This window comes from Fringilla coelebs (assembly GCF_963513975.1).
Source record: "Fringilla coelebs genome assembly, chromosome: 36".
Taxonomy (NCBI): Eukaryota; Metazoa; Chordata; class Aves; order Passeriformes; family Fringillidae; genus Fringilla; species Fringilla coelebs.
In genome coordinates this window covers 463128-489886 of record NC_140062.1, presented here as the reverse complement: position 1 = coordinate 489886, position 26759 = coordinate 463128, and the positions used below count along the sequence as shown (strand labels likewise).

At 55.5% G+C, this 26759-nt stretch overlaps 1 protein-coding gene across 1 annotated transcript in view; it reads left to right on the top strand.

The window, feature by feature from the left end:
- The window catches only part of LOC311164747 (myosin-binding protein C, fast-type-like), a gene marked incomplete at both ends in the record, with an annotated part of 75149 nt that overhangs the window by 27764 nt on the left and 20626 nt on the right, over positions 1 to 26759 (top strand). The window contains 12 exons of the mRNA XM_084224325.1: positions 7 to 57; positions 398 to 425; positions 2732 to 2864; positions 5827 to 5951; positions 7464 to 7569; positions 10388 to 10554; positions 13471 to 13636; positions 18343 to 18449; positions 19472 to 19501; positions 20345 to 20484; positions 25315 to 25474; positions 26355 to 26459. Of these exons, the coding sequence (XP_084080451.1) occupies positions 7 to 57; positions 398 to 425; positions 2732 to 2864; positions 5827 to 5951; positions 7464 to 7569; positions 10388 to 10554; positions 13471 to 13636; positions 18343 to 18449; positions 19472 to 19501; positions 20345 to 20484; positions 25315 to 25474; positions 26355 to 26459 (1318 nt within the window). The remainder of the gene's footprint in view (positions 1 to 6; positions 58 to 397; positions 426 to 2731; positions 2865 to 5826; positions 5952 to 7463; positions 7570 to 10387; positions 10555 to 13470; positions 13637 to 18342; positions 18450 to 19471; positions 19502 to 20344; positions 20485 to 25314; positions 25475 to 26354; positions 26460 to 26759) is intronic.

The window sequence follows — 26759 nt, the reverse complement described above, 5'->3', positions numbered from 1 at the left end:
TTCCAGTACGGCATCACCGACCTGCGCGGCATGCTCAAGCGCCTCAAGAAGATCAAGGTGGAGCCCAAGAAGAGCGAAGGTGGGGGAGATTTGGGGAGAATTTGGGTGATTTTGGGAAAAATTATGGAAATTTAATGGAAATTTTATGGAAATTTTGAGGAAAATTTGAGTAATTTTGGAGGATTTGGGAGGGTTGGAGGACATGGGAGGCTCAAGAAGATCAAGGTGGAGCTCAAGAAGAGCGAAGGTGGGGAGATTTGGGGAGAATTTGGGGGATTTTGACAAAATTGGGAGATTTATGGAAATTTTATGAAAATTTTATGGAAATTTTGGTGAATTTTGGAGAAAATTGGAGGAATTTGAGGGGATTTGGGGGAGGCTCAAGCGCCTCAAGAAGATCAAGGTGGAGCCCAAGAAGAGCGAAGGTGGGGAGATTCGGGGAGAATTTGGGGGATTTTGGGAAAATTTATGGAAATTTATGGAAATTTTATGGAAATTTTGGGGGATTTAACGGAAATTTTGGTGAATTTTGGAGAAAATTGAAGAAATTTGGGGGGATTTTGGGGAGGCTCAAGTGCCTCAAGAAGATCAAGGTGGAGCCCAAGAAGAGCGAAGGTGGGAGAGATTTGGGGAGAATTTGGGGGATTTTGGGAAAAATTATGGAAATTTATGGAAATTTTATGGAAATTTTGGGGGATTTAACGGAAATTTTGGTGAATTTTGGAGAAAATTGAAGAAATTTGGGGGGATTTTGGGGAGGCTCAAGCGCCTCAAGAAGATCAAGGTGGAGCCCAAGAAGGTGGGGAGATCTGGGGAGAATTTGGGGGATTTTGGGAAAATTTATGGAAATTTATGGAAATTTTATGGAAATTTTATGGAAATTTTGGTGAATTTTGGAGAAAATTGGGGGTATTTTGGGGAGGCTCGAGCGCCTCAAGAAGATCGAGGTGGAGCCCAAGAAGAGCAAAGGTGGGGAGATTTGGGGAGAATTTGGGGGATTTTGGGAAAATTTGGGGGATTTGGGGAAAATTTGGGAAATTTTAGGGCAATTTTGGGGGTTTCGGGGGAAATTTTGAGGAAATATTGAGGAAAATTTGGGGGATTTTGGAGGATTTGAGAGGGTTGGAGGACAGGGGAGGCTCAAGAAGATCAAGGTGGAGCCCAAGAAGAGCGAAGGTGGGGAGATTTGGGGAGAATTTGGGGGATTTTGGGAAAAATTATGGAAATTTATGGAAATTTGATGGAAATTTGATGGAAATTTGGAGGAAAATTTGGAGGAAAATTTGGAGGATTTTGGAGGATTTGGGAGGGTTGGAGGACAGGGGAGGCTCAAGCGCCTCAAGAAGATCAAGGTGGAGCCCAAGAAGAGCGAAGGTGGGAGAGATTTGGGGAGAATTTGGGGGATTTTGGGAAAAATTATGGAAATTTATGGAAATTTTATGGAAATTTTATGGAAATTTTGGTGAATTTTGGAGAAAATTGGGGGGAATTTGGGGAGGCTCAAGTGCCTCAAGAAGATCAAGGTGGAGCCCAAGAAGAGCGAAGGTGGGGAGATTTGGGGAGAATTTGGGGGATTTTGGGAAAATTTATGGAAATTTTATGGAAATTTTATGGAAATTTTGGGGGTTTTGAGGGAGATTTTGAGTAATTTTGGAGGATTTGGGTGGGTTGGAGGACAGGGGAGGCTCAAGGGCCTCAAGAAGATCAAGGAGGAGCTCCAGAATAGCGAAGGTGGGAGAGATTTGGGGAGAATTTGGGGGATTTGGGGAAAATTTGGGAAAAAATATGCAAATTTTATGGAAATTTATGGAAATTTTGGGGGATTTGAAAGGAATTTTGGGTGATTTTTGAGGGATCTCAGGGGGATTTTGGGGAGGCTCAAGCGCCTCAAGAAGATCAAGGTGGAGCCCAAGAAGAGCGAAGGTGGGGGAGATTTGGGGAGAATTTGGGGGATTTTGGGAAAATTTGGGAAATTTATGGAAATGTGGGGGATTTTTGGAGGATTTTTGGGGTCACCTGAGCTCACCTGTCCCCCCCAACCTTCACCTGCCAGTTGAACCCCTGAGGGACCTTTGGGGCGCTCTTGGATTTGGGGGATTTTTTGCGATTTTGGACAATTTTAGGGATTCTGGCTGGTTTTTTTGGGGGTTCCCAGGTGATTTTTGGGGTCACCTGAGCTCACCTGTCCCCCCCAAACCTTCACCTGCCAGTTGAACCCCTGAGGGACCTTTGGGGCGCTCTTGGATTTGGGGGATTTTGGGCAATTTTGGGGTTCCCAGGTGATTTTTTTAGGGGTTCCCAGGTGGAATTTTGGGGTTCCTCGATAATTTTTGGGGGTTCCCAGGTGAGTTTTGGGGTCACCTGTCCTCACCTGTCCCCCCCAACCTTCACCTGCCAGCTGAATCCCTGAGGGGACCTTTGGGGCGCTCTTGGATTTGGGGGATTTTGGGCAATTTTGGGGTTCCCAGGTGATTTTTTTAGGGGTTCCCAGGTGGAATTTTGGGGTTCCTCGATAATTTTTGGGGGTTCCCAGGTGAGTTTTGGGGTCACCTGTCCTCACCTGTCCCCCCCAACCTTCACCTGCCAGCTGAACCCCTGAGGGGACCTTTGGGGCGCTCTTGGATTTGGGGGATTTTTTGCGATTTTGGACAATTTTGGGGTTCCTGGCTGGTTCTTTTGGGGGTTCCCAGGTGATTTTTGGGGTCACCTGAGCTCACCTGTCCCCCCCCAGCCTTCATCCGGAAGCTGGACCCCGCCTACCAGGTGGACAAGGGCAACAAGATCCGGCTGATGGTGGAGCTCAGCAACCCCGACCTGCCGCTCAAGTGGTACAAGAACGGGCAGCTCATCAAGCCCAGCAACAAGTGAGTGCCAGGTGTGCCCAGGTGGGCACAGGTGTGCCCCAGGTGTGCCTCAGGTGGGCCGCAGGTACCCCCAGGTGTGCCCCAGGTGTGCCCAGGTACCCCCGAGTGTGCCCCAGGTGTGCCTCAGGTGGGCCGCAGGTACCCCCAGGTGTGCCCCAGGTGGGCACAGGTGTCCGCAGGTACCCCCAGGTGTGCCCCAGGTGTGCCTCAGGTGTCCCCAGGTACCCCCAGGTGTGCCCCAGGTGTGCCCAGGTACCCCCGAGTGTGCCCCAGGTGTGCCTCAGGTGTCCCCAGGCACTCCCAAGTGTGCCCCAGGCACCCCTAAGTGTGCTCAGGTGCCCCCAGGTGTGCCCCAGGTGTGCCCAGGTGTGTTCAGGTGCGCCCAGGCATGGCACAGGTGTGCTCAGGTGCCCCAAGGTGGGCACAGGTGTGCCCCAGGTGTGCTTCAGGTGTCCCCAGGCACCCCCAGGTGTGCCCAGGTGCGTCCAGGTGTGCCCCAGGTATGGCACAGGTGTGCTCAGGTACCCCCAAGTGTGCTCCAGTGTGCCCAGGTGTCCCTCAGGTGTCCCCAGGTATGGCACAGGTGTGCCCAGGTGTGCCTCAGGTGTCCGCAGGTGGGCACAGGCACCCCAGGTGTGCCCCAGGTGAGCTTCAGTTGTGCCCCAGGTGTCCCTCAGGTGTCCCCAGGCACTCCCAAGTGTGCCCCAGGTACCCCCGAGGGTGCCCCAGGGGTGTCCAGGTGTGCCCAGGCGCCCCTAAGTGTGCACAGGTGTGTCCAGGTGTGCACAGGTGTGCCCCAGGTACCCCTGAGTGTGCCCCAGGTACCCCCGAGTGTGCCCCAGGTGTGCCCAGGTGTGCCCAGGTGTCCCTCAGGTGTCCCCAGGTATGGCACAGGTGTGCTCAGGTGCCCCGAGGTGGGCACAGGTGTGCCCCAGGTGTGCCCCAGGTGTCCCTCAGGTGTCCGCAGGCACCCCCAGGTGTGCCCAGGTGTGTCCAGGTGTGCCCCAGGTATGGCACAGGTATGCTCAGGTACCCCCAAGTGTGCTCCAGTGTGCCCAGGTGTGTCCAGGTGTGCCCCAGGTGTGCCCCAGGTGTCCCTCAGGTGTCCCCGGGCATCCCCAAGTGTGCCCAGGTGTGCCCCAGGTGGGCACTGGTGTGCCCCAGGTGTGTGCTCAGGTGTCCACAGGCACCCCCAGGTGTTCCCAGGTGTGTCCAGGTGTGCCCTAGGTATGCCCAGGTGTGCCCCAGGTGTGCACAGGTGTGCCCAGGTGTGCCCCAGGTACCCCTGAGTGTGCCCCTAGTTGTGCCCAGGTGTGCCCAGGTGTGCCCAGGTGTGTTCCCCAGGTACGTCTTTGAGAACGTGGGGCTGAAGCGCATCCTCACCATCAACAAATGCCCCCAGGTGTGCCCCCAGGTGTGCCCATAGCTGCCCCTAGCTGTTCCCAGGTGTGCCCAGGTGTGCCCAGGTGTGTTCCTCAGGTATGTGTTCGAGAACGTGGGGCTGAAGCGCATCCTCACCATCAACAAGTGCCCCCAGGTGTGCCCCTAGAGACCCCCAGGTGTGACCCTAGCTGTTCCCAGGTGTGCCCAGGTGTGCCCAGGTGTGCCCAGGTGTGCCCAGGTGTGTTCCCCAGGTACGTCTTTGAGAACGTGGGGCTGAAGCGCATCCTCACCATCAACAAGTGCCCCCAGGTGTGCCCCCAGGTGTGCCCATAGCTGCCCCTAGCTGTGCCCAGGTGTGCCCCTAGGTGTGTCCAGGTGTGTCCAGGTGTGCCCCTAGCTGTTCCCAGGTGTGCCCAGGTGTGCCCAGGTGTGCCCAGGTGTGCCCAGGTGTGTTCCTCAGGTACGTCTTTGAGAACGTGGGGCTGAAGCGCATCCTCACCATCAACAAGTGCCCCCAGGTGTGCCCATAGAGACCCCCAGGTGTGCCCATAGCTGCCCCTAGCTGTTCCCAGGTGTGCCCAGGTGTGCCCAGGTGTGCCCAGGTGTGCCCAGGTGTGCCCAGGTGTGTTCCTCAGGTACGTCTTTGAGAACGTGGGGCTGAAGCGCATCCTCACCATCAACAAGTGCCCCCAGGTGTGCCCATAGCTGTGCCCAGGTGCCCCTAGGTGTGCCCCTAGCTGTGCCCAGGTGTTCCCAGGTGTGCCCAGGTGTGCCCAGGTGTGTTCCCCAGGTACGTCTTTGAGAACGTGGGGCTGAAGCGCATCCTCACCATCAACAAGTGCCCCCAGGTGTGCCCCCAGGTGTGCCCATAGCTGCCCCTAGCTCTGCCCAGGTGTGCCCAGGTGTGCCCAGGTGTGTTCCCTGCCCAGGTACGTCTTTGAGAACGTGGGGCTGAAGCGCATCCTCACCATCAACAAGTGCCCCCAGGTGCCCCTAGGTGTGCCCATAGCTGCCCCTAGCTCTGCCCAGGTGTGCCCAGGTGTGCCCAGGTGTGCCCAGGTGTGCCCAGGTGTGTTCCCCAGGTACGTCTTTGAGAACGTGGGGCTGAAGCGCATCCTCACCATCAACAAGTGCTCCCAGCTGTGCCCCCAGGTGTGCCCATAGCTGTGCCCAGGTGCCCCTAGGTGTGCCCATAGCTGCCCCTAGCTGTTCCCAGGTGTGCCCAGGTGTGCCCAGGTGTGTTCCTCAGGTACGTGTTCGAGAACGTGGGGCTGAAGCGCATCCTCACCATCAACAAGTGCCCCCAGGTGTGCCCATAGCTGTGCCCAGGTGCCCCTAGGTGTGCCCATAGCTGCCCCTAGCTCTGCCCAGGTGTGCCCAGGTGTGCCCAGGTGTGCCCAGGTGTGCCCAGGTGTGTTCCTCAGGTACGTCTTTGAGAACGTGGGGCTGAAGCGCATCCTCACCATCAACAAGTGCCCCCAGGTGTGCCCACAGGTGTGCCCATAGCTGCCCCTAGCTGTGCCCAGGTGTGCCCAGGTGTGCCCAGGTGTGCCCAGGTGTGCCCAGGTGTGTTCCTCAGGTACGTCTTTGAGAACGTGGGGCTGAAGCGCATCCTCACCATCAACAAGTGCTCCCTGGCCGACGACGCCGCCTACGAGTGCCGGGTCAACGACGAGAAATGCTTCACCGAGGTCTTCGTCAAAGGTGGGCACCTGGGGGCACCTGGGGGGCACCTGGGGACACCTGGGGGCACCTGGGGGCACCTGGGGGGCACCTGGGGGGGCAGCTGGGGGGATCTGGGGGCACCTGGGGGGCACCTGGGGGCACCTGGGGGCACCTGGGGGGCACCTGGGGGGCAGCTGGGGGTACCTGGGGGGCACCTGGGGGCACCTGGGGGGCACCTGGGGTGGGTTTGAGGCACCTGGGGGGCACCTGGGGGCACCTGGGGGGCACCTGGGGGCACCTGGGGTGGGTTTGAGGCACCTGGGGGGCACCTGGGGTGGGTTTGAAGTGACTGGGGGGTGGTTTGGGGCACCTGGGGGGCACCTGGGGGGCACCTGGGGGGATCTGGGGGGCACCTGGGAGGGCACCTGGGGGGATCTGGGGGACCTGGGGGCATCTGGGGGGGGCTTGGGGGCACCTGGGGGGATCTGGGTGGCACTTGGGGGCACCTGGGGGGCACCTGGGGGGATCTGGGGGGCATTTGGGGGCACCTGGGGTGGGTTTGAGGTGACTGGGGGGTGGTTTGGGGCACCTGGGGGCACCTGGGGGGCACCTGGGGGCACCTGGGTGGCACCTGAGGGGCACCTGGGGGGCACATGGGGGCATCTGGGGGGATCTGGGGGCACCTGGGGGTACCTGGGGGGCACCTGGGGGCACCTGGGGGCACCTGGGGGGCAGCTGGGGTGGGTTTGAGGTGACTGGGGGGCACCTGGGGGGCACCTGGGGGGACCTGGGGGCACCTGGGGGTATCTGGGGGCACCTGGGGGCACCTGGGGGGACCATGGTGAAGGGTCGTGAGGACCAGCAGGTGGCGCCCCCTCACCTGTGACCCCTCACCTGTCCGTGTGTCTGTCCCCTCACCTGTGCCCCCTCACCTGTCCGTCTGTCTGTCCCCTCACCTGTGCCCCCTCACCTGTCCGTCTGTCTGTCCCCTCACCTGTGCCCCCTCACCTGTCCGTCTGTCTGTCCCCTCACCTGTCCGTCTGTCTGCCCCCTCACCTGTGCCCCCTCACCTGTCCATGTGTCTGCCCCCTCACCTGTCCGTCTGTCTGCCCCCTTACCTGTCCGTCTGTCTGCCCCCTCACCTGTCCGTGTGTCTGCCCCCTCACCTGTGCCCCCTCACCTGTCTGTCTGTCTGCCCCCCCACCTCTCCTTGTGTCTGCCCCCCCACCTGTCCGTCTGTCTGCCCCCTCACCTGTCCGTCTGTCTGCCCCCTCACCTGTCCGTGTGTCTGCCCCCTCACCTGTCCGTCTGTCTGCCCCCTCACCTGTCCGTCTGTCTGCCCCCTCACCTGTCCGTGTGTCTGCCCCCTCACCTGTCCGTCTGTCTGCCCCCTCACCTGTCTGTCTGTCTGCCCCCTCACCTGTCCGTCTGTCTGCCCCCTCACCTGTGCCCTCTCACCTGTCCGTCTGTCTGCCCCCTCACCTGTCCGTGTGTCTGTCCCCTCACCTGTCCGTCTGTCTGCCCCCTCACCTGTCCGTCTGTCTGTCCCAGAGCCCCCGGTCACCATCGTCAAGGGCCCCGAGGACCAGCAGGTGGTGGTGGGCGAGCGCGTGGTGCTGGAGGTCGAGGTGTCCGAGGAGGGCGCCCACGTCATGTGGTACGTCCGTCTGTCCGTCCGTCCGTCCCAGTGTCCATCCGCTCTGTCCCGTGGCCGTCTGTCCGTCCCGCGTCCGTCCTGTGTCCATGTGGCCGTCTGTCCGTCCTATGTCCGTCCTGTGTCTGTGTGGCTGTCTGTCCGTCCTATGTCCGTCCTGTGTCCATGTGGCCGTCTGTCCATCCTGTGCCCCGTCCTGTGTCCGTATGGTGGCCGTGTGTCCATCCGCTCTGTCCTGCGTCCGTGTGTCCGTCCTGTGTCCATCCGCTCTGTCCTGCGTCCGTGTGTCCAGCTGTGTCCGTGTGTCCATCCTGCGTCCATCCTGTGTCCATCCGCTCTCTCCTGTGTCCGTGTGTCCATCCTGTGTCCATCCTGTGTCCATCCACTCTCTCCTGTGTCCGTGTGTCCAGCTGTGTCCGTGTGTCCATCCTGCATCCATCCTGTGTCCATCCACTCTCTCCTGTGTCCGTGTGTCCATCCTGTGTCCATCCTGTGTCCATCCTGTGTCCATTCGCTCTCTCTTGTGTCTGTGTGTCCATCCTGTGTCCATCCTGTGTCCATCCGCTCTCTCCTGTGTCCGTGTGTCCATCCTGTGTCCATCCTGTGTCCATCCTGTGTCCATCCGCTCTCTCCTGTGTCCGTGTGTCCATCTTGTGTCCATCCGCTCTCTCCTGTGTCTGAGTGTCCATCCACTCTGTCCATGTGTCCATCCTGTGTCTGTGTGTCCATCCTGTGGCCATGTGGCCATGTGTCCATCCTGTGTCCATCTACACTGCCCTGTGTCTGCCCCATGTCCATCCCCATGTCCATGCCATGTCCATCTCCGCATCCACCTGGTGTCCACTCCATGTCCATGTCCACGTACACCTGGTGTCCACCCCATGTCCACCCCACCTCCATCTCCATCTCCATCTCCATCTCCATCTCCATCTCCATCTCCATCTCCATCTCCATCTCCACTCCATGTCCATGTCCATCTCCATCTCCATCTCCATCTCCATCTCCATCTCCATCTCCATCTCCATCTCCATCTCCATCTCCACTACATGTCCACCCCATCTCCATCTCCATCTCCATCTCCATCTCCATCTCCATCTCCATCTCCATCTCCATCTCCATCTCCACTCCATCTCCATCTCCATCTCCATCTCCATCTCCATCTCCACTCCATGTCCATGTCCATGTCCATGTCCATCTCCATCTCCATCTCCATCTCCATCTCCCCTCCATCTCCATGTCCATCTCCATGTCCATCTCCACCCCATCTCCATCTCCATCTCCATGTCCATCTCCATCTCCATCTCAATGTCCATCTCCATCTCCATCTCCATCTCCATCTCCATCTCCATCTCCATCTCCATCTCCATCTCCATCTCCATCTCCCCTCCATCTCCATGTCCATCTCCATGTCCATCTCCACCCCATCTCCATCTCCATCTCCATGTCCATCTCCATCTCCATCTCCATCTCCATCTCAATGTCCATCTCCATCTCCATCTCCATCTCCATCTCCATCTCCATCTCCACTCCATGTCCATGTCCATCTCCATCTCCATCTCCATCTCCATCTCCCCTCCATCTCCATGTCCATCTCCATGTCCATCTCCACCCCATCTCCATCTCCATCTCCATGTCCATCTCCATCTCCATCTCCATCTCAATGTCCATCTCCATCTCCATCTCCATCTCCATCTCCATCTCCATCTCCATCTCCATCTCCATCTCCACTCCATCTCCATCTCCACTCTATGTCCATCTCCATCTCCATCTCCATCTCCATCTCCATCTCCATCTCCACTCCATGTCCATCTCCACTCCATGTCCATCTCCACTCTATGTCCATCTCCATCTCCATCTCCATGTCCATCTCCATCTCCACCCCATCTCCATCTCCATCTCCATCTCCATCTCCATCTCCATCTCCATCTCCATCTCCATCTCCACTCTATGTCCATCTCCATCTCCATCTCCATCTCCATCTCCATGTCCATCTCCATGTCCATCTCCATCTCCATCTCCATCTCCATCTCCATCTCCATCTCCATCTCCATCTCCACTCTATGTCCATCTCCATGTCCATCTCCATCTCCATCTCCATCTCCATGTCCATCTCCATCTCCATCTCCATCTCCATCTCTATCTCCATCTCCATCTCCATCTCCATCTCCATCTCCATCTCCATCTCCATCTCCACCCCATGTCCATGTCCATGTCCATGTCCATCTCCATCTCCATCTCCATCTCCATCTCCATCTCCATCTCCATCTCCATCTCCACCCCATGTCCATCTCCATCTCCATCTCCATCTCCATCTCCATCTCCATCTCCATCTCCATCTCCATCTCCACTCCATCTCCATCTCCATGTCCATCTCCATCTCCATCTCCATCTCCATCTCCATCTCCATGTCCATCTCCACTCCATCTCCATCTCCATCTCCATCTCCATCTCCATCTCCATCTCCATCTCCATCTCCATCTCCATCTCCATCTCCATCTCCATCTCCATCTCCATCTCCATCTCCATCTCCATCTCCACTCCATGTCCATCTCCATGTCCATCTCCATCTCCATCTCCACTCCATGTCCATCTCCATCTCCACCCCATCTCCATCTCCATCTCCATCTCCATCTCCATCTCCATCTCCATCTCCATCTCCATCTCCACTCCATGTCCATCACCACGTCCACCCCATCTCCACCTGTTGTCCCCCCGTTGTCCCCCCCTCACCCACCCTCTGTCCCCATGCTGTCCCCCCGTTGTCCACCCCTCCCCCACCCGCTGTCCCCTCATTGTCCCCTCGTTGTCCCCCGCTGTCCAGGACGAAGGACGGAGTGGAGGTGACCCGTGAGGAGGCCTTCAAGTACCGCTTCAAGAAGGACGGCAAGAAGCACTTCCTGATCCTCAACGAGGCCACGCTGGACGACACCGGCCGCTACCGCGTCATGACCAACGGCGGCGAGGCCGAGGCCGAGGTCATCGTGGAAGGTCAGAGCTCCTCTGGGCCACCAGTGGTCACCTGTGGTCACCCGTGGTCACCTGGGGTCACCTGTGGTCATCCATGGTCACCTGGGGTCACCCGCGGTCACCTGTGGTCACCTGGTGTCACACGGGGTCACACGTGGTCACCTGTGGTCAGCCATGGTCACCTGGGGTCATCCGTGGTCACCCACGGTCACCTGTGGTCACCCACGGTCATCTGTGGTCACCTGTGGTCACCTGGTGTCACACGGGGTCACACGTGGTCACCTGGGGTCATCCGTGGTCACCCACGGTCACCTGTCGTCACTCATGGTCACCCGTGGTCACCTGTGGTCACTCATGGTCACCTGGGGTCACCTGTGGTCACCCGTGGTCACCCGGGGTCACCCAGGGTCACCTGTGGTCACCTGTGGTCACCTGTGGTCACCCGGGGTCACCCAGGGTCACCTGTGGTCACCTGTGGTGACCTGTGGTCACCCGGGGTCACCCATGGTCACCTGTGGTCACCTGTGGTCATCCATGGTCACCTGTGGTCACCTGTGGTCACCTGTGGTCACACGGGGTCACACGGGGTCACCCGTGGTCACCTGTGGTCACCTGTGGTCACCCAGGGTCACCTGCGGTCATCCATGGTCACCTGTGTTCACCCGCGGTCACCCGTGGTCACCTGTGGTCACCCGTGGTCACCTGTGGCCACCTGTGGTCACCTGGGGTCACCCGTGGTCACCTGTGGTCACCTGGGGTCACCCGTGGTCACCTGTGGTCACCTGTGGTCACCTGTGGTCACCTGTGGTCACCCAGGGTCCTGGGAGGTCCTAAAAGGTCCTGGGAGATGTTTGAGGGACACCTTGGAGAAGGTTCTGGAGATCCCAGAAGATCCCAGTGAATTTGGGGGGTTCTGGAAGGTTCTGGAAGGTCCTAAAAGGTCCTGGGAGATGTTTGAGAGAAGGTTCTGGAGATCCCAGAAGGTCTCCATGGATTTTTGGGGTCTCCATGGATTTTGGGGTCTCCATGGATTTTTGGGGTCCCCATGGATTTTGGGATCTCCATGGATTTTGGGATCTCCATGGATTTTTGGGGTCTCCATGGATTTTTGGGATCTCCATGGATTTTGGGATCTCCATGGATTTTTGGGGTCTCCATGGATTTTTGGGTTCCCCATGAATATTTTTGGGATCTCCATGGATTTTGGGGTCTCCATGGATTTATTTTGGCTTGCAGAGAAGCAGCTGGAGGTGCTGCAGGAAGTTCTCCAGATGTTCTCCATGGGTTCCTCACGGGTTTTTGGGGTCCCCCATGGAAGTTTTTTGGGTTCCCCAATGACTTTTTGGATTCTTTATGAATATTTTTTGGGATCTCCATGGATTTGGGGTCTCCATGGATTTATTTTGGCTTGCAGGAAGTTCTCCAGATGTTCTCCATGGGTTCCTCACGGGTTTTTTGGGTTCCCCATTAATATTTTTGGTTTCTCCATGAATATTTTTGGGATCTCCATGGATTTTTGGGATCTCCATGGATTTTGGGGTCTCCATGGATTTTTTTTGAGTTTGCAGAGAAGCAGCTGGAGGTGCTGCAGGAAGTTCTCCAGATGTTCTCCATGGGTTCTCCATGGGTTATTCACGGGTTTTTTGGGTTCCCCATGGATATTTTTGATATTTTTGAGGTCTCCATGGATTTTTTGGGATCTCCATGGATATTTTTGGGATCTCCATGAATATTTTTGGGATCTCCATGGATTTTTTGGGATCTCCATGGATTTTGGGGTCTCCATGGATATTTTGGGCTTGCAGAGAAGCAGCTGGAGGTGCTGCAGGAAGTTCTCCAGATGTTCTCCATGGGTTCCTCACGGGTTCCTCATGGATTTTTTGGGTTCCCCATGGAAGTTTTGGGTTCCCCAATGACTTTTTGGGATCTCCATGGATATTTTTGGGGTCTCCATGGATTTTGGGGTCTCCATGGATTTATTTTGGCTTGCAGAGAAGCAGCTGGAGGTGCTGCAGGAAGTTCTCCAGATGTTCCCCATGGGTTCCTCACGGGTTTTTTGGGTTCCCCATGGATTTTTGGGGTCTCCATGGATATTTTTGACATTTTTGGGGTCTCCATGGATTTTTTGGGATCTCCATGGATTTTGGGGTCTCCATGGATTTATTTTGGGCTTGCACAGAAGCAGCTGGAGGTGCTGCAGGAAGTTCTCCAGATGTTCTCTATGGGTTCCTCACGGGTTTTTTGGGATCTCCATGAATATTTTTGGGATCTCCATGGATTTTTTGGGATCTCCATGGATTTTTTGGGATCTCCATGGATTTTTTTGAGATCTCCATGGATTTTGGGATCTCCATGGATTTTTGGGGTCTCCATGGATGTTCCTGGCTTGCAGAGAAGCAGCTGGAGGTGCTGCAGGAAGTTCTCCAGATGTTCTCCATGGGTTCCTCACGGGTTTTTTGGGTTCCCCATGGATTTTTTGAGGTTCCCATGGAAGTTTTGGATTCTCCATGAATATTTTTGGGATCTCCATGGATTTTGGGGTCTCCATGGATGTTCTTGGCTTGCAGGAAGTTCTCCAGATGTTCTCCATGGGTTCCTCATGGGTTCCCCATGGATTTTTTGGGGTCTCCATGGATATTTTTGATATTTTTGGGTTCCCCATGAATATTTTTGAGATCTCCATGGATTTTTTGGGATCTCCATGGATTTTGAGGTCCATGTGTATTTTTTTTGGCTTGCAGAGAAGCAGCTGGAGGTGCTGCAGGAAGTTCTCCAGATGTTCTCCACGGGTTCCTCATGGGTATTTTGGGTTCCCCAATGACTTTTTGGATTCTCCATGGACTTTTTGGAGCTCCCATGAATATTTATGGGTTCTCCATGGATTTTTTGGGATCTCCATGGATTTTTGAGGTCCATGTGGATGTTCTTGGCTTGCAGAGAAGCAGCTGGAGGTGCTGCAGGGCATCGCGGACCTGACGGTGCAGGCCACCGAGCAGGCCGTCTTCAAGTGCGAGGTGTCGGACGAGAAGGTCACCGGCCGCTGGTTCAAGAACGGCGTCGAGGTCCGGCCCAGCAAACGCATCCACATCTCCCACACCGGCAGGTGAGGGGCAAAAATGGCCCAAAATGGGGAAAAATGGGCCAAAAATGGCAAAAAAATGGCACCAAGAAATGACCCAGAATGGCCAAAAAATGGCCAAAAAATGGCACAAGAATGGTCCAAAAATGACACAAAATGGACCAAAAATGGACCAAAAATGACCGAAAATGGACCAAAAATGGCGCAAAAATAACCCAAAAATGGCCCCAAAATGGCCCAAAAATGGCCCAAAAATATCCCAAAAATTTCCCCAAAATGGCCCAAAAATGGCCCAAAAACGGCCCAAAAATGGCACAAGAATGGCACAAAAATGGCACCAAAATAGTCCCAAGAAATGACCCAAAATGGCAAAAAAATGGCCAAAAATGGCACAAAAATGGCCCCAAGAAATGACCCAAAATGGCAAAAAATTGGCCAAAAATGGCAAAAAAATGGACCCAAAATGGCCCCAAGAAATGACCCAAAATGGTGCAAAAATGACACAAAAATGGCACAAAAATGGCCAAAAAATGGCGCAAGAATGGTCCAAAAATGGCAAAAAAATGGCCCAAAATGGCACAAAAATGGCACAAAAATGACGCAAAAATGGCACAAAAATGGCGCAAAAATGGCACAAAAATGGCACAAGAATGGCCCCAAAATGACACAAAATGGACCAAAAATGGCCCAAAAAATTCCCAAAATGGCCCAAAATGGCCCAAAAATGGCCCAAAATGGCAGAAAAATGGGCCAAAATGGGCCAAAATGGCCCCAAAATGGCCCAAAATGGCCCAAAAATGACCCCAATAATGGCACAAAAATGGCACAAAAATGGCACAAGAATGGCACAAAAATGGCAAAAAAGGGCGCAAAAATGACCCAAAATGGCACAAAAATGGCACAAAAATGGCCCCAAGAAATGACCCAAAATGGCAAAAAAATGGCCAAAAATGGACCAAAAATGGACCAAAAATGGACAAAAAATGGCACAAAAATGGCCCAAAATTGGCACAAGAATGGCCCAAAATGGCAGATAAAATAGCCCCAAAATGGCCCAAAATGGCCCAAAAATGGCACAAGAATGGCACAAAAATGGCCCCAAGAAATGACCCAAAATGGCAAAAAAATGGCCAAAAATGGTACAAAAATGGACCAAAAACATTCCCCAGAATGGCCAAAAAATTGGCCAAAAATGGCACAAAAATGGCACAAGAATGGCACAAAAATGGCAAAAAAAGGGTGCAAAAAAATTCCACAAAATGGCACAAAAATGGCACAGAAATTACCCCCAAAATGGCCCAAAAATGACCCAAAAATGGCACAAAAATGGCACAAAAATGGCACAAAAATGGTACAAAAGGATTCCAAAAAATGGCCCAAAAATGGCCTTAAAATGGCACAAAAATGGCACAAAAAATGGCGCAAAAATGGACCAAAAATGGCACAAAAATGGCCCAAAAATGACCCCAAAAATGGCACAAAAATGCCCCCAAAATGACACAAAATGGACCAAAAATGGCACAAGAATGGCACAAAACTGACCCAAAAATGGCCCAAAAATTACCCCAAAAAATTCCCAAAATGGCCCAAAAATGGCCCAAAATGGCCCAAAAATGGCCCAAAATGGCCCAAAAATGGCCCAAAAATGGCCCAAAATGGCCACCAAAAAATTCCCAAAATGGCCCAAAATTGGTGCAAAAAAATGGCCCCAAAAATGACCCAAAAATGGCCAAAAAAAATTCCCGAAAATGGCCCCAAAATGACCCAAAAAATTCCCAAAATGGCCCAAAAATGTCCTGAAAATGTCCCAAAAAAATCCCCCCCAAACCCCCAAAATTCCCCCCAAAACCCCAAAAAATTCCCCAAAAAACCCCCCAAAACCCCAAAACTTTGGGATTTCTGGGTGGGGTTTTGGGGATTTTGGGGGTTTTTGGGATTTTGGAGTTTGGGGTTTTTTGGGGATTTGGGGATTTTTTTTTTTTTTTTGGGTTTTTAGGATTTTTGGGTTTGGGATTTTTGGGGGTTTTTGTGATTTTTGGGTGGATTTTCGGGGTTTTTGGGATTTTGGGGTGGATTTGGGGGGTTTTTGTGATTTCTGGGTGGATTTTTTTTATTTTTCTGGGGGGATTTTGGGGTTTTTGTGATTTTTGGACAGGGATTTTTTAGGGATTTTGGGATTTTTGGGGATTTTTGGGCTGGATTTGGGGATTTTTTGGGATTTTGGTGTGGATTTTGGGGTTTTTTGGGATTCTGGGGTGGATTTTGGGTTTTTTGGGATTCTGGGGTGGATTTTGGGGGGTTTTTGTGGTTTTTGGGGTGGATTTTGTGATTTTTGGGGTGGATTTGGGGATTTTATAGGATTTTTGGGGTGGATTTGGGTTCTTTTTGGGATTTTGGGGTGTATTTTGGGAGATTTTGGCATTTTTGGGATGGATTTAGTGATTTTTGGGGCGGATTTTGGGGGTTTTTTGGGATTCTGGGCTGGATTTTGGGGTTTTTTTTGGATTCTGGGGTGGATTTTGGGTTTTTTGGGATTCTGGGGTGGATTTTGGGGGTTCTTGTGATTTTTGGATGGGGTTTTTTGGGATTTCGGGGTTTTTTGGGATTCTGGGGTGGATTTGGGGTTTTTTGGGATTTTGGGGTGGGGTTTTTGGGGTTTTTGAGATTTCTGGGTGGATTTTTTTGTTGTTTTTTGGGAGATTTCAGGGTTTTTGTGATTTTTGGGGTGGATTTTGGTTTTTTTTTGATTCTGGGCTGGATTTTGGGTTTTGGGGGGATTTTGGGGTGCATTTTGGGGGATTTTGTGATTTTTGGGGTGGATTTTTTGGGGATTTTTGGGCTGGATTTTGGGGTTTCTTGGATTCTGGGCTGGATTTTGGGTTTTTTTGGGATTTTGGGCTGGATTTTGGTTTTTTTGGGGATTCTGGGGTGGATTTTGGGTTTTTTGGGGATTCTGGGCTGGATTTGGGGTTTTTGTGGATTTTGGGGGATTTGGGGATTTTTGGGGTGGATTTTTTGTGATTTTTGGGATGGATTTGGGGTTTTTTGGGGATTCTGGGCTGGATTTTGGTTTTTTGGGGGATTCTGGGCTGGATTTTGGGTTTTTTTGGGATTCTGGGCTGGATTTTGGTTTTTTGGGGATTCTGGGGTGGATTTTGTGGGATTTTTGGGGTGGATTTTGGGGAGATTTGGGGATTTCTGGCTGGATTTGGGGATTTTTGGGGATTCTGGGCTGGATTTTGGGGTTTTGGGGGATTTTTGGGCTGGATTTTGGTTTTTTTGGGATTCTGGGCTGGATTTTGGGGGATTTGGGGATTTTTGGGGTGGATTTTTTGTGATTTTTGGGATGGATTTTGGTTTTTTTGGGGATTTTGGGGTGGATTTGGGGGTTTTTGTGATTTCTGGAGGGGTTTTTTGGGGGGGATTTTGGGGTTTTTTTGATTTCTGGCTGGATTTTGGGGGGTTTTTTGATTTTTTGGGATTTTTGGATGGGGTTTTTTTTGGATTTTGGGGTTTTTTGTGATTTTTGGATGGGGTTTTTTGTTGATTTTGGGGTGGATTTGAAGGTTTTGGGGGATTTTTGGGGTGGATTTTGGGGGTTCTTGTGATTTTTGGATGGGGGTTTTTTTGGGATTTTGGGTTTTTTTGTGATTTCTGAATGGGGTTTTTTTTGGTTTCTTGGTTTTTTTTTTTATTCTGGGGTGGATTTTGGATTTTTTTGGGATTCTGGGCTGGATTTTGGTTTTTGGGGGATTTTGGGGTGGATTTTGTGTGATTTTTGGGGTGGATTTTGGGTTTTTTTTTATTTTGGGCTGGATTTTGGGGGTTTTGGGGATTCTGGGCTGGATTTTGGGTTTTTTGTGATTTTTGGGCTGGATTTGGGTTTTTTGGGAGTTTCTGGGGTGGATTTTGGAGATTTGGGGATTTCTGGGGTGGATTTTGGAGATTTGGGGATTTCTGGCTGGATTTTGGGATTTTTTGTGATTTTTGGGGTAGATTTTGGGTTTTTTTTGATTCTGGGATGGATTTTGGTTTTTTTGGGATTCTGGGGTGGATTTGGGGAGATTTTGGGATTCTGGGCTGGATTTTGGGGGTTCTTGTGATTTTTGAATGGGTTTTTTTTTGTTTTTTGGGAGTTTTTTTTATTTGGGCTGGATTTGGGGGTTTTTTTGGGGTTCTGGGGTGGATTTTGGGGGATTTAGTGGTTTGGGGTGGGGTTTTTTTGGAGTTTTTGTGATTTTTGGATGGGTTTTTTGGGGGATGTTGGTTTTTTTTTGGATTTTTGGATGGGTTTTTTGGGGGATTTTGGTTTTTTTTGTGATTTTTGGATGGGGTTTTTTTGGAATTTTGGGTTTTTTTGGGATTCTGGGGTGGATTTTGGGGGATTTAGTGGTTTGGGGTGGGGTTTTTTTGGAGTTTTTGTGATTTTCGGATGGGTTTTTTGGGGGATTTCAGGGTTTTTTTGGATTCTGGGCTGGATTTTGGTTTTTGTGGGATTCTGGGCTGGATTTTGGGTTTTTTTGGGGGGTTCTGGGGTGGATTTTGGGGGATTTAGTGGTTTGGGGTGGGTTTTTTTTGGAGTTTTTGTGATTTTTGGATGGGTTTTTTTTGGGATTTCGGGGTTTTTTTTGGATTCTGGGCTGGATTTTGGTTCTTTTGGGATTCTGGGCTGGATTTTGGATTTTTTTGGGATTCTGGGCTGGATTTTGTGGGATTTTTGGCCCTCCCAGGATCCACAAGCTGGTGATCGATGACGTGCGCCCCGAGGACGAGGGCGATTACACCTTCGTGCCCGACGGCTACGCCCTCACCCTGTCGGCCAAACTCAACTTCCTCGGTGGGCCAAAGTTGGGGGGATTTGGGGGGGTTTGGGGGGATTTGGGGGGATTTGGGGGGAATTTGGGGGGTGTTTGGGGGGATTTGGGGGGAATTTCGGGGGTGTTTGGGGGGATTTGGGGGGGATTTGGGGGGATTTGGGAGTTGTTTGGGGAAATTTTGGGGGGATTTGGGGGGATTTGGGGGGATTTGGGGGGGTTTTGGGGGGAATTGGGGGGAATTTGGTGGGATTTGGGGTAAATTTGGGGGGGGTTGGGGGGAATTTAGGGGGCATTTAGGGGGGTTTGAGGGGTGTTTGGGGAAATTTTGGGGGGAATTTGGGGGGATTTGGGGGGGGTTGGGGGAATTTGGGGGGTTTGGGGGGATTTTGGGGTGATTTGGGGGGAATTTTGGGGGAATTTCAGGGAATTTGGGGGGATTTGAGGGATTTTGGGGAAATTTTGGGGAAATTTGGGGGGAATTGGGGGGTGTTTGGGGGATTTGGGGGGGATTTGGGGGGGATTTGGGGGGATTTGGGGGGGAGTTTGGGGGGATTTGGGGGGATTTGGGGGGATTTGAGGGGAATTTGGGGGGTGTTTGGGGGAAATTTGGGGGAATTTGGGGGGATTTGGGGGGAATTTGGGGGGGGTTGAGGGGATTTTGGGGGATTTGGGGGGGATTTGGGGGGATTGGGGGGAATTTGGGGGGGATTTGGGGCTGTTTGGGTGTTTGGGGGGGCATTTTGGGGTCCCTCGTGGCTCTGGGGGTCACTTTTGGGGTCATGACGTCACTGGGGGGGTGGGGTGGGTTTCTCCAATGACGTCACTGGGGGTGGGATTCCCCAATGACGTCACTGGGGGTGATTCCCCAATGACGTCACGGGGGGTGATTCCCCAATGACGTCACGGGGGGGGGAATTTCTACAATGACGTCACTGGGTGGGGGGTGGGGCTGGGTTTCTCCAATGACGTCACTGGGGGGGGTTGATTCCCCTATGACGTCACTGGGGTCACTGACACCCCCCCCCTCCCCTCCCCCACGCAGAGATCAAGGTGGAGTACGTGCCCAAACAAGGTGAGGAGAGGGGACACCTGGGGGGGAGGGGACACCTGGGGGGACACCTGGGGGGACATCTGGGGGGGGAGGGGACACCTGAGGGGACATCTGGGGTGGGGGGAGGGGACACCTGAGGGGACAGAACACCTGTGGGGAGACCTGAGGGGACACCTGAGGGGACACCTGGGAGGGGGGAGGGGACACCTGAGGGGGGGAGGGGACACCTGAGGGGGGGAGGGGACAACTGGGGGGGAGGGGACACCTGAGGGGACACCTGAGGGGACACCTGGGGGGACACCTGAGGGGACAGAGCACACCTGGGGGGAGGAGGGGACACCTGAGCGGACAGGACACACCTGAGAGGACACCTGGGGGGAAGGAGGGGACACCTGAGGGGACAGAGCACACCTGAGGGGACACCTGGGGGGGGGAGGTGACACCTGAGGGGGAGGGGACACCTGAGGGGGGGACAGAGCACACCTGAGGGGACACCTGGGGGGAAACAGAGGACACCTGTGAGGACACCTGGGGTGGGAGGGGACACCCGTGTGGACAGGGGACACCTGAGGGGACACCTGTGGGGACTGGGGACACCTGAAGGGACAGGACACACCTGTGTGGGGGAGGGGACACCTGGGCACACCTGTGGGGACACCTGGGGGGGGACAGGGGACACCTGAAGGGACAGGACACACCTGTGTGGGGGAGGGGACACCTGGACACACCTGTGGAGACACCTGGGGGGGGACAGGGGACACCTGAAGGGACAGGACACACCTGTGTGGGGGAGGGGACACACCTGTGGGCACACCTGGGCACACCTGGGGGTGTCACTGCCATCCCTGTGTCCCCTCCCCCCAGAGCCCCCCAAGATCCACCTGGACTGCTCGGGCCGGGACTCGGAGAACACCTTGGTGGTGGTGGCGGGAAACAAACTGCGCCTGGACGTGCCCATCTCGGGAGAGCCCCTGCCCACCGTCACCTGGAGCAAGGACGGACAGGTGAGCTCACCTGTGTCACCTGTGTGTCACCTGTGTGTCACCTGGGTCACCTGTGTCATCCTTCTGTTACCTGTGTTACCTGTGTCACACCTGTGTCACTGTGCCCATCTCGGGAGAGCCCCTGCCCACCGTCACCTGGAGCAAGGACGGGCAGGTGAGATCACCTGTGTCACCTGTGTGTCACCTGTGTTACCTGTGTGATCCTCATGTCACCTGTGTCACACCTGTGTCACCTGTGTCACCTGTGTCACACCTGTGTCACTGTGCCCATCTCGGGGGAGCCACTGCCCACGGTCACCTGGAGCAAGGACGGACAGGTGAGCTCACCTGGGCCACCTGTGTGTGACCTGTGTCATCCTTCTGTTACCTGTGTGTCACCTGTGTCACACCTGTGTTACCTGTGTTACCTGTGTCACACCTGTGTCACTGTGCCCATCTCGGGGGAGCCACTGCCCACGGTCACCTGGAACAAGGACGGACAGGTGAGCTCACCTGTGTCACCTGTGTCACACCTGTGTGTCACCTGTGTCACCTGTGTCACCTGTGTCACACCTGGGTCACCTGTGTGTCACCTGTGTCACACCTGGGTCACCTGTGTCACCTGTGTGATCCTCGTATCACCTGTGTCACACCTGTGTCACTGTGCCCATCTTGGGAGAGCCCCTGCCCACCGTCACCTGGAGCAAGGACGGACAGGTGAGCTCACCTGTGTCACACCTGTGTGTCACCTGTGTCACCTGTGCCACCCCCATGTACCTCTGTGTCACTGTGTCACACCTGTGTCACACCTGTGTCACACCTGTGTCACACCTGTGTCACTGTGCCCATCTCGGGAGAGCCCCTGCCCACGGTCACCTGGAGCAAGGACGGACAGGTGAGCTCACCTGGGCCACCTGTGTGTCACCTGTGTCACCTGTGTCATCCTCGTGTCACCTGTGTTACCTGTGTCACACCTGTGTCACTGTGCCCATCTCGGGGGAGCCCCTGCCCACCGTCACCTGGAGCAAGGACGGACAGGTGAGATCACCTGGGTCACCCCTGTGTGTCACCTGTGTCACCTGTGCCACCCCCACGTACCTCTGTGTCACTGTGTCACACCTGTGTCACCTGTGTCACACCTGTGTCACACCTGTGTCACTGTGCCCATCTCGGGAGAGCCCCTGCCCACGGTCACCTGGAGCAAGGATGGACAGGTGAGCTCACCTGTGTCACCTTTGTGTCACCTGGGTCACACCTGTGTCACCTGTGTGATCCTCGTATCACCTGTGTCACACCTGTGTCACTGTGCCCATCTCGGGGGAGCCCCTGCCCACCGTCACCTGGAGCAAGGACGGACAGGTGAGCTCACCTGGGTCACCTGTGTGTCACCTGTGTCACCTGTGTCACCTGTGTCATCCTCGTGTCACCTGTGTGTCACCTGTGTCACACCTGTGTCACTGTGCCCATCTCGGGAGAGCCACTGCCCATGGTCACCTGGAGCAAGGACGGGCAGGTGAGCTCACCTGGGGGTCACCTCGGTCACACCTGTGTCACCTGGGTCACCTGTGCCACCTGTGTTACCTGTGTCACACCTGTGTCACTGTGCCCATCTCGGGGGAGCCCCTGCCCACGGTCACCTGGAGCAAGGACGGACAGGTGAGCTCACCTGTGTCACACCTGGGTGTCACCTGTGTCACCTGTGTGTCACCTGTGTCACACCTGTGTCACTGTGCCCATCTCGGGAGAGCCACTGCCCACCGTCACCTGGAGCAAGGACGGACAGGTGAGATCACCTGGGCCACCTGTGTGTCACCTGTGTGTCACCTGGGTCACCTGTGTCATCCTTCTGTTACCTGTGTTACCTGTGTCACACCTGTGTCACTGTGCCCATCTCGGGGGAGCCCCTGCCCACGGTCACCTGGAGCAAGGACGGACAGGTGAGCTCACCTGGGTCACACCTGGGTCACATCTGTGTCACCTGTGTCACACCTGTGTCACCTGTGTCACCCCCATGTACCTGTGTGTCACTGTGTCACACCTGTGTCACCTGTGTCACTGTGCCCATCTCGGGAGAGCCCCTGCCCACCGTCACCTGGAGCAAGGACGGACAGGTGAGATCACCTGGGTCACCTGGGTGTCACCTGTGTCACCTGTGTCACCTGTGTGATCCTTCTGTTACCTGTGTCACACCTGTGTCACCTGTGTGATCCTCGTATCACCTGTGTCACACCTGTGTCACTGTGCCCATCTCGGGGGAGCCACTGCCCACCGTCACCTGGAGCAAGGACGGACAGGTGAGCTCACCTGGGTCACACCTGTGTGTCACCTGTGTCACCTGTGTGTCACCTGTGTCACCTGTGTCACCTGTGTCACCTGTGTGTCACTGTGTCACACCTGTGTCACCTGTGTCACTGTGCCCATCTCGGGAGAGCCCCTGCCCACGGTCACCTGGAGCAAGGACGGGCAGGTGAGATCACCTGTGTCACACCTGTGTGTCACCTGTGTCACCTGTGTCATCCTCGTGTCACCTGTGTCACACCTGTGTCACCTGTGTCACCTGTGTCACACCTGTGTCACTGTGCCCATCTCGGGAGAGCCCCTGCCCACCGTCACCTGGAGCAAGGACGGACAGGTGAGCTCACCTGTGTCACCTGTGTGTCACCTGTGTCACTGTGCCCATCTCGGGAGAGCCACTGCCCACCGTCACCTGGAGCAAGGACGGACAGGTGAGCTCACCTGTGTCACCTGTGTGTCACCTGTGTGTCACCTGTGTGATCCTCATGTCACCTGTGTCACACCTGTGTCACACCTGTGTCACTGTTCCCATCTCGGGGGAGCCCCTGCCCACCGTCACCTGGAGCAAGGACGGACAGGTGAGCTCACCTGGGTCACACCTGTGTGTCACCTGTGTCACCTGTGCCACCCCCATGTACCTCTGTGTCACTGTGTCACACCTGTGTCACACCTGTGTCACACCTGTGTCACACCTGTGTCACTGTGCCCATCTCGGGAGAGCCCCTGCCCACCGTCACCTGGAGCAAGGATGGGCAGGTGAGCTCACCTGGGGGTCACCTGGGTCACACCTGGGTCACCTGTGTCACACCTGGGTCACCTGTGTCACCTGTGTGTCACCTGTGTCACACCTGTGTCACCTGTGTCACTCTGTGTGTCAATGTCTCACCTGTGAGCCCCTACCCACGGTCACCTGGAACAAGGACGGACAGGTGAGCTCACCTGGGATCACCTCTGTCACCTGTCTCACCTGTCTCACCTGTCTCACCTCTGTCACCTGTATCACCTGTCTTACCTGTCCCACACCTGTCTCACCTGTCTCACCTGTCTCACCTGTCTCACCTGCAGGAGTTCTCGGCGCGGGAGGGGCGTGTCCGCCTGGAGGACCGGGAGCTGCTGAGCAGTTCCTGTGTCACACACCTGTCACACACCTGTCCCTGTGTACCCTCACCTGTCCATCTCACCTGTCTCACCTGTCTCACCTGTCTCACCTGCAGGAGTTCTCGGCGCGGGAGGGGCGTGTCCGCCTCGAGGACCGGGAGCTGCTGAGCAGTTCCTGTGTTACACACCTGTCCCTGTGTGCCCTCACCTGTCTCACCTGTCTCACCTGTCCCCCACCTGTCTCACCTGTCTCACCTGTCTCACCTGTAGGAGTTCTCAGCCCGTGAGGGGCGTGTCTGTCTGGAGGACCGGGAGCTGCTGAGCAGTTCCTGTGTCACACACCTGTCCCTGTGTGCCCTCACCTGTCTCACCTGTCTCACCTGTCCATCTCACCTGCAGGAGTTCTCGGCGCAGGAGGGGCGTGTCCGCCTCGAGGACCGGGAGCTGCTGAGCAGTTCCTGTGTCACACACCTGTCCCTGTGTCACACACCTGTCCCTGTGTGCCCTCACCTGTCCCACACCTGTCTCACCTGTCTCACCTGTCTCACCTGTCTCACCTGCAGGAGTTCTCGGCGCGGGAGGGGCGTGTCCGCCTGGAGGACCGGGAGCTGCTGAGCAGTTCCTGTGTCACACACCTGTCCCTGTGTGCCCTCACTTGTCCCTCACCTGTCCCACCTGTCTCACCTGTCACACACCTGTCTCACCTGTCTCACCTGTCTCACCTGTCTCACCTGCAGGAGTTCTCGGTGCGGGAGGGGCGTGTCCGTCTCGAGGACCGGGAGCTGCTGAGCAGTTCCTGTGTCACACACCTGTCCCTGTGTCACACACCTGTCTCACCTGTCTCACCTGTCTCACCTGTCTCACCTGTCTCACCTGTAGGAGTTCTCAGCCCGTGAGGGGCGTGTCCGCCTGGAGGACCGGGAGCTGCTGAGCAGTTCCTGTGTCACACACCTGTCCCTGTGTCACACACCTGTCTCACCTGTCTCACCTGTCTCACCTGTCTCACCTGCAGGAGTTCTCGGCGCGGGAGGGGCGTGTCCGCCTGGAGGACCGGGAGCTGCTGAGCAGTTCCTGTGTCACACACCTGTCACACACCTGTCCCTGTGTACCCTCACCTGTCCATCTCACCTGTCTCACCTGTCTCACCTGTCTCACCTGCAGGAGTTCTCGGCCCGTGAGGGGCGTGTCCGCCTGGAGGACCGGGAGCTGCTGAGCAGTTCCTGTGTCACACACCTGTCACATACCTGTCTCACCTGTCCCACCTGTCTCACCTGTCTCACCTGTCTCACCTGCAGGAGTTCTCAGCCCGGGAGGGGCGTGTCCGCCTGGAGGACCGGGAGCTGCTGAGCAGTTCCTGTGTCACACACCTGTCCCTGTGTGCCCTCACCTGTCTCACCTGTCTCTCACCTGTCTCACCTGTCTCACCTGTCTCACCTGTCTCACCTGTCTCACCTGCAGGAGTTCTCGGCGCGGGAGGGGCGTGTCCGCCTGGAGGACCGGGAGCTGCTGAGCAGTTTCGTCATCGAGAGCGCCGAGCGCGCCGACGAGGGGCGCTACGAGATCCGCGTCACCAACCCGGCCGGGGAGGACATGGCCGCCATCAACATCCGCGTCGTGGGTACGGCGCACCTGGGCACACCTGGGCACACCTGGGCACACCTGGGCACACCTGGGCACACACCTGACACACCCAGGGACACCTGGGCACACCTGGGGACAATGGGGAGGGGGGACACGGCCACCATCAACATCCGCGTCGTGGGTACGGCGCACCTGGGCACACACCTGGGCACACCTGGGGACAGCTGGCCACACCTGGGGACAGCTGGGGACACCTGGGGACACCTGGGGACAATGGGGAGGGGGGACATGGCCGCCATCAACATCCGCGTCGTGGGTACGGCGCACCTGGGCACACGTGGGCACACCTGGGGACAGCTGGGGACAGCTCGGGATACACCTGGGCACACCTGGGGACAGCTGGGCACACCTGGGGATACACCTGGACACACCTGGGCACACCTGGGGATACACTTGAGCACACCTGGGCACACCTGGGGACACCTGGGATATACCTGGGCACACCTGGGGATACACCTGGACACACCCAGGGACACCTGGGCACACCTGGGTGTACACCTGGGCACAGCTGGGGATACACCTGGGCACACACCTGGGCACACCTGGGAACACACCTGGGGATACACCTGGGCACACCCAGGGACACCTGGGCACACACCTGGGGGCACACCTGGGGGCACACGGGAGGCCACACCTGGGTGCACGCCTGAACACACCAGGGGGCACACCTGGGTGCACACCTGTGCACACCTGGGGGCACACCTGGGCACACCTGGGGATACACCTGGGCACACCTGGGAACACACCTGGGGATACACCTGGACACACCTGGGGATACACCTGGATGCACACCTGTGGGCACACCTGTGAGCACACGGGAGGTCACCTGGTGACACAGGTGTGCCCTGTCCCCGCAGACGTCCCCGACCCGCCCGAGGCCGTTCGCGTCACCCAGGTGGGCGAGGACTGGGCGGTGCTCGTCTGGGAGCCGCCCAAGTTCGACGGGGGGCAGCCGGTCACAGGTGAGAGCCACACCTGGGGGCACCTGGGGGGGCCCTGCACATCCCCACACCTGGGTGGCTTCTGTCCGTGTGTCCTGTCACACCTGTCACTCACCTGTCCCTCACCTGTCCCTCACCTGTCCCCTTGTCCCCATCTGTCCACACCTGTCCCTCACCTGTATCTCACCTGTGCAGGTTACCTGGTGAAGAGGAAGAAGAAGGGCTCGCACCGCTGGATGAAGCTCCAGTTCTGTCCCTCACCTGTCCCTCACCTGTCTCACCTGTCCCTCAACTGTCTCACCTGTCTCACCTGTCCCTCAC